The 7,341-nt window shown below is 44.4% G+C and overlaps 2 protein-coding genes across 2 annotated transcripts in view; one reads left to right on the top strand and one right to left on the bottom strand.

Annotated features, from left to right (window-relative positions):
* Positions 1-364: 364 nt before the first annotated feature.
* On the top strand, positions 365-2,075 carry pdyn (prodynorphin). The gene is made up of 3 exons (XM_005950414.3): positions 365-565; positions 858-981; positions 1,309-2,075. The coding sequence occupies exons 2-3, from the start codon at positions 859-861 to the stop codon at positions 1,873-1,875; spliced, it is 690 nt and encodes a 229-aa protein (XP_005950476.1). The 5' UTR covers positions 365-565; position 858; the 3' UTR covers positions 1,876-2,075.
* Positions 2,076-4,539: 2,464 nt separating this feature from the next.
* gmeb2 (glucocorticoid modulatory element binding protein 2) overlaps positions 4,540-7,341 on the bottom strand; it is an 8,083-nt gene continuing 5,281 nt past the window's right edge. The window contains exons 7-10 of the mRNA XM_005950413.3: positions 6,601-6,669; positions 6,367-6,504; positions 6,142-6,264; positions 4,540-6,018 (exon numbers count right to left, since the gene is read on the bottom strand). Of these exons, the coding sequence (XP_005950475.1) occupies positions 5,396-6,018; positions 6,142-6,264; positions 6,367-6,504; positions 6,601-6,669 (953 nt within the window). The 3' untranslated portion in view covers positions 4,540-5,395. The remainder of the gene's footprint in view (positions 6,019-6,141; positions 6,265-6,366; positions 6,505-6,600; positions 6,670-7,341) is intronic.

Here is a 7,341-nt window from a genome sequence, read left to right as displayed (position 1 = left end):
AAATGTTAATAGGGCGTTGTTTTGACGGTGGTGGTGTCTGATTATTTACATAAGACAATGGCGGTGAACCTGGAGGGGCCTTATGTGCCTTGAACCCCAGAAGATTTGCCGCTGAGTGAAAAGCTCTGTTTTGACGCACAATGGTCACTTTTGGATCCATTTCCTGTTCAGTTCAGGTATATGGTGTTCCACTGAAAAAGAAAAATCATTTTCTTATTGATGTCAGTATGATTTACAGCCAGGGGTTTGGTCACTTCAGAGATGGAATGATGACAATAACGATGTGCTGATGGGATGAACCGCGCTGCTACTCCTGTCTCTGTGTGGGCGTTGTTAAAACTCCTGAAGCGGGGAGGCAGTGCGTTTATTTACGCAGTATATTTCCCTCCTATTGGTCCGATTATAGAAGCTGTTCTGATGACACAGCCAAATCTCTAGTGATAAAAAGATAGACGCCAAGACGCGCTAGAGAAACGAGTGTCGGAGGGCGGACAGCGAGCAGTTTCGTGGTAGATGCACCTCTGCGACTCTTAACAAGGCTGGAAGTATCGGTCCGATTCCTGAGGTACCGAGTCTGGTTTTTACACTTTTTCTTTCTCTCAAACTTTAAACTAGAGAACATTTTATTTCCCTTTTATTGGTAATGATAACAAGTAGACGAAGGAACATAAAAAAAACTTACGTGCGCTCTCCGCTAACGTGATTCTCAGTTTCAGTAATTTCTTTAATTCCAGTCTGGTGAAACATTTGATGTGGTGTTTCTCTCCCCTCACCGACTGGTGTGTGTGTGTGTGTGTGTGTGTGTGTGTGTGTGTGTGTGTGTGTGTGTGTGTGTGTGTGTCTGGATGTTTTTGAAGAATGGAGTGGTATGTCCTGGTGCTGATGCTGAGCTTGCCGCCCTGCATCCACACAGATTGTTCTTCACAGTGTCAGAAATGCGCGCAGCAAATCCTTAGCGCCGATGAAGCTTACAGCAGCCTGGTAAGAAAGTTCAAAAGGGAAATTTAAGATGACTTCATAATCTTGTTGCTGATCCAAAATGATAGAAAATTCTTCAGTGTGTTATTCTAACTGTAATCGTCTAAATCTTGGAGTTAAAAATAAGGCAAAACCATTAATAAAATCTTGGAATATGCAGTAGCCTGTGTGTATATATAGTTTTGAAATTTCTCGTTCGACTGGGAAGTAAGGCGCAGCCGCCGAGCTTTACCACAAACAAAACTCACAAGTGGGAAATGTAACGTGCGTTCAGGTATAGTGCGCCCTGCTGATGTCCTCTGGTTTCCCGATCTTGTCTGTGTCTTGCAGTCGTGCAGCGCCGATTGTGAGGGCCAGCTGGAGAGCTGCAGCCAGGCTCCGCGGTTGGCCGACTTCAGCCAAGATGAGGCTGCGGAGGAGGAGGAGAGCCAGCAGGCAGATCTGGTCAAACGCTACGGCGGCTTCATCAAGAGAATCGACAAGAACAAGAACAAAATATTCGCCTCTCCGTGGCGCGACAATTACATCCTGAAAGGTGCCTCGCTGCCCAAAAAATATGAGGTTTTTTTGAAGAAGCTGGAAGATAGAGACGCAGATACAGCGGAGCAGGCAGACGACACTCCAGAGGATCACATCCTCCGTGGTTATGTTAAACGTTACGGCGGCTTTTTACGGAAATTCGGCCCAAAGTCAAAGAGAAGTAGCTCCGTGGAGCAGGAGGACCAGGAGCCCGAGGAGCTGCAGAAGCGCTACGGAGGCTTCATGAGGAGAGTCCGACCAAAGTTGAACAACCTGAAGTGGGACAAGCGGTACGGAGGGTTTCTGCGCCGTCACTTCAAAATCTCTATGCGCTCAGTAGAGGAGCCCTATTTCTCCTATGACGAGCTGACCCTATAGACACAGTCGTAGGAGAACTCAAAGGAACTTGCACAGGTTTACTTGAAATGCCATAATTGAAGTATCATATGCCTGCTGAGCTCGCCTAGATTCGGCTGCCTTCTGTGTAACATTTGTGTAATTTGCATCATCGCCTTTCCTTCAATAAATGCTTGTTTAATAAAATCATAAATAAATTCACCCTCTTTTTAAATGTATTTGATTTTTTGCACACAGGACGATATGGCGCGGTGTTCGCTTTGAGAGCGATTTAACAATTTTACGTTGTTGTTTCTCTTGTTGCGGCCGCTGTTTGCACTCTCAGGCTGCTTGTTGTTGTCCCAATTTTGAATTTCCCAGTAAAACGATGTAGGGTTTGTGTCAATGTTCCCGTTTTATTATTCAAAACAATACTTGACATAATAGATACTTACGTTAATTTTAAAAACAACATATATATAATTAATATTAACAAACAATGAAAATAATTCTGTTTACTTCTAACGACACCAAAAATCAAGGCCAGCTCAAAGCTTAAAGTGATTTGGAATAAAACCATTGTGGAGAACATTTCATTTGTATGGTCAGGATAGGACATAGGAGCAATCAGGTCGAGGCAATGGTAGGCTTCATATTCCATAAATTGAACGTTTCTGATCGGTTGCTGTATCATGCATGCCATTTTAACTTTGACACTTTACAGAATCTAAATGCCAACTAAATTTTACACAACCTGAATATTTATTGTTATATTAGGTTATTCTTGTTGTTGTTACACATTTTCCCAAGTTTTCCAAAATATAGATAAACAGTTTTACAGGATGAATATAACAGCAGCGCAGATGCCAAGAATTTGATCCTGAGACAGAAAACTGATGAATCTGTGAAGTCATTAAAACAGGATGCTGTTGCGCCACGGTGTGGGCAAGCGTCGGAAGTCTCCCCCCAGAACAGGAATTAAAGCACTTTAATAATAAAGGCGTCATTCACGATGAATGAATGTGTATGAATTAGCACCACAGGAGAATATGCAGATTTTTTTAATTCCTTTTCTTATTATAAAGAAAAACAGCAGAAGAAAAGAATAGAAATAGACTCGTTTGGCATTTTTCTATTCTTACTGAACAATTTACACTACCAGCTTTAGCATATCTCCTTCACTGTATAATTCTCATGTACATGGCTAATTTACAATGACAAGTTGAACTAAACAGCTGTGGGATGAAGTCAGGAGTGCCTGTAGGAAACCCACAAAGGTACAGGAAAAATCCACAGAAAAAGGGCCCAGCTGATCAGGAGGTTCAAAAACATTTTTCCTGAGAGGAACTACTGACCCCCACTGACTGCATGTCTTTGGACTGTGGGAGGAAGCCAGAGTGCCCGGAGAGAACAGGGGGAGAAAGGTGGAGTCACACTCAGGATCTTTTTACTGTGAGGCAACAGTGCGACCCACCGGGCCACCTGCTGACAAATGATCAAACAAAGACTAGACAAAGATAACCTGCTTCTCATCCTGTGGTAGCTGGGAAAGGTTTTAGCCCTCATGTGACTCTGATAGGTGATTGGATGGACAAAGTAACTGACATATGCCATCTTGGAAAGCATCACAAAGCCATTTCTAAGGATTTGGAGCTCCAGCAAACTTTAGTGAGATTCATTTGTGGTTCACCAATCTCACAGATGGAGAAAACTTGGAACAGTGGTGAAACTTCCCAGGAGTGGCTGTTCTACCAAAATTACTCTGAGTGCATAGACGAATCATCTGGGAGGTTATAAAACAAGCCAGAACAACATCTAAAGAACTGCAAGTATCACTTGGCCCAGTGGAGGTCAGAGTTCATGATCCAACAGAACGAAAGAGACTGGACAAAAATGGCATCCTGGAGAGTTCCACGATGAAAATCACAGTTGGCCAAAGAGCATCCTGATGATCCAAGACTTTAGGGAAAATATCCTGTGCACTGATGAGAAGGTTTGAGTCCCATTATATTATACTAACCGGTCAAACATGGTACTGGTAGTGTGATAGTCTGGAGTCACTTTGCTGCTTCAGCACCTGGATGACTTTCTGTAACTGATAACAGTGAATTCTGCTCTTGATCAGAAAAAGTCCAGCCATCAGTTTGTACCCTGGAGCTCGAGCACATTTGTGTTATGCAGCATGTCCACCTCTGAATGCCAAAAAAACCCCAAAAGTTTTACACTTCTTTAATCAAAACTCAAACTTGCATCAGAATCAGAGAAACTTTATTAACCCCAGAGGGAAAGTGAATAAATTGCATGACCTTAAACAAGTGATTCATGAAAGAAACCCTTCAGTGTGGATGAATTAGAACAATTCTGCAAAGAAAAACAGACCAATGTTGCTCCACAGTAATGTGAATGACTCAGTGCCAGTCATCAGTTGATTGCTCTGTCAAGGGTAACACAACCAGTTCTTGGGTTTAGAGTGCAATTACTTTTTTCTCATAACAGAAGACTATTTTCTAATATTAACATTTGTTCTATGACTTGAAATATGTAAGTGTGCAAATGCAAAAACTAAAGAACCTGCTGCAGATCTCTTCTAGTTAAGAGTTCTTCCACCAATCATCCGATGACTGGGGCTCGTGTCTAAGTTTGGAATGACTGCTGTAATCTGCTGCTTTGCTTATAAAGCTGAAGGATTTACTCATAAACTTAATGTTCTGGGGGAGAATAAAGCTTTTAATGCAAAGTAGGGTCACAAAACTTTAACGCAACAAGAGTAACGATCAATTAAATACCTGTACATTTGCTTTCCTCAATGTGAAGTATAAATAACACAAAGTTTTTGTAATTTACATGTTAATGCTGAGTTCATGATACATACTCCAGCCAGCATAAGTCATGTACTGGTTAAGCTTCACATAAATGTTTTTTTTACCCCATTTTAAAGTGTTCTCCTGACCACACCCAGTGTCCCAAAGCATCCCAAGAACAGGAGGTGGAGCAGGTCATCTACTGGAAGGTTGGTGGAGCTAAATCCCAACATATCGGATGCATGTGTCAGAGGATGAATGTTAGACAGAAAAGCATAAAGCATGTTGTACAAAGTGCTTTGAGTGTTCAAGTAGAATAGAAAAGAACGATATAAGACCCAGTACATTAACAGTGTTTTATAATCCAAGTGAATTTAGAATCCATGAAGCCAGTAACATCACAGCAAACAGTCGTCCAAGGTCGGGACAATTCAAAAATCCCTTCACTCTTTTTTATAAAAATACGTTTTACAAAAATCCTCAAGTCCTGAACTTTTCTTTAAAAAAACAAGCATTTATTATCAAACTAAACAATCTTCCTGTGTGGAATAAACAGACAGACGTGATACATATTTTATTACGGATGAAATATACAGTCACAACACCTGTTCAGTTTCTAATGGAGATCTATGGATGTCTTGAAATGCACGAAATGGTGTGGAAAAGTCAAAGGGTTCATAGGCCTTCACCTCCACCTTCAGTCCACTCCAAACTGAAGCCAATCAGAAGCCAGACGAGGGAGCAAACAGCCAGGCTGTATTTCACTGCTGCTGGTCCTGCTGGTCCCCGTCTTCCTCTTTAACCTGCTCTGGCTGACCTTTATCATCATCATCTAGCTGGTTTGCCTCCTCGGAATCGTCGGCAGTGGCTGCCAAGGCGTCGACAACACTGATGGTGCCAACCTGCTGTTGGACAGTGGCGCCCTGTGTGGTGGCCAGACCCTGCAGCGTCACCAGCTGGAACTGAGGTCCCACCAACTTAACGAAGGCCCCGGAGGCTGCTTGGCTGCTGGCCCCAGCTGCCCCTTCCTGACCGGCAGCAGTGGACAAAACTGTCAAGTTAGAGCCATCAGCTGAAAGCTCTGACCCAGAGAGCGAGGAGGTCAGGAGGGTGTACGCGCCAACATTGGTGCTGGGCTGGGCTCCTGCCACAGTCAGCACCTTCCCCAGTGGGAGGCTGGTCAGCTGGCTAAGAGGCAGGGTGATCTGGGTGGGTGCAGCATTGACTGCGGCAGGACCGGAGACAGCACGCGTCAGCCGGGGACGCTTGGGCCCGGGAGGCGCAGGCACCGGCGTGAGGGTCATTAGGACGTTGTTGAGGTGCTGCGATTTGCTCTTCAGCTCCTTGGCTCGCTTCCTGTGCTCGTCACACTGCTGCTCCAGGGCTACAGGGGGAGACGGTGAAGTACCACAAGATTGCTGTTACTCCTTCATGCAGAATGCAGTCATTTCTACAAAGTTACACAAATCACAAGCACAAGGAAGACCACTTAGGATTCTGCACTGACCGGCTAAGCTGCGAGTGTACTGCTCTCTGTAACGGTCCATCTGGCTCTTGTGACTTGCCAGAACCTTTTTCACAAGGTCCAGCATTCCAAAGTTCTGCACTATGTTGTTGAGTAAAATAGCATCTGAGAAACAGAGCAGTGACACTGTGTCATTTCACGATCAGTATTTTTATTAGTCGTCTGTGGCAGGTGACTAACCGACCCACACCTGTGTGTGTTTCTAACCTTTGACCTGCAGCGGTGGGTCACACACTCTCTCCTGCAGCCCCTTCAGCACCTCCTGCAGCTCATTCTGGAAGTCCTCTACCACCTCTTCCAGCAGCCCTGCCTCCTTCACCGCACGCCAGAACGCGATGGAGTCCTCTGTGCACACAAACACACACATCAGTAACATGATTACCTCTCTGAGTCAGGTGACTCCACTTGATGGCGTCTGTGTGTATGTAGGTTGTTGATCACCTCCGATGGCTGTGACCCAGCCTGAAGCTTCCTCCATCACCTCTGGAAATGATGCTGCAGCTCCATTCACTACAACAGAGACGGCACACGTGGTTGCAGTGCAGACTGTGGTGCTGGTCCAGAAGCTCCACTCATCTGTGCTGCGCGTGGCTTCACTTTATATTTATTTATAACAATGACGTACTCCTGGATGCAAAGTCACTCACACTGTGACTGAATTACTGCCAAATGGGATTTTTCACAGGTAACATGTTTTCCCAGTCTTCACTAAAACTAGCTTGGAAATAACAAGTCAGGTTTTCTGTTTGCCTGTGACTATACTGCTGGATGAAGGTTTTAAAAAGCTCTTAAACTGTGCTCACACTCGTACATGGGGTCAAAGCATCGAGCTAAATACTCTCATATTACACCTGAGACAGACTCATATTACAGCCCACGCTGGAAGGAATCATATGATGGCTAACTTGTGTGAAAGATTTTAAATATCGGGGGGAAATCGAGCCATCAGGCCAGATCCTGGCTAGACCTTTCATATGTAAGCGTCAACATGTCCGACCAGTGGGTGTGTTGAGATTCAAACCTGTGCACGATTTTTAGTGAAATCACCTATGCCGTCAATTTGAAGCTCCAACGTCGCCTCGTTTTCGAATTACTGCATTCACAAACTTAGGTGTCCACGGCACCCGCCCGCCCAGCGAGGTGACGACAGTACAAAAGGCTGATTTGAGATCGCAAACTAAC

The sequence above is a fragment of the Haplochromis burtoni genome, unplaced genomic scaffold, assembly GCF_018398535.1.
Source record: "Haplochromis burtoni strain Fernald_Lab_line unplaced genomic scaffold, NCSU_Asbu1 Contig_782, whole genome shotgun sequence".
Taxonomy (NCBI): Eukaryota; Metazoa; Chordata; class Actinopteri; order Cichliformes; family Cichlidae; genus Haplochromis; species Haplochromis burtoni.
Note: the sequence above shows the minus strand (reverse complement) of the source record. Positions and strands in the feature narration are given on the sequence as shown.

Excerpts from the sequence above, each read along its gene's own strand:
- pdyn (XM_005950414.3), top strand. The coding sequence starts at position 859 with ATGGAGTGGTATGTCCTGGTGCTGATGCTGAGCTTGCCGCCCTGCATC. Across the intron at positions 982-1,308 it reads ATGAAGCTTACAGCAGCCTG|TCGTGCAGCGCCGATTGTGA; the intron begins GTAAGAAAGTTC and ends TGTGTCTTGCAG.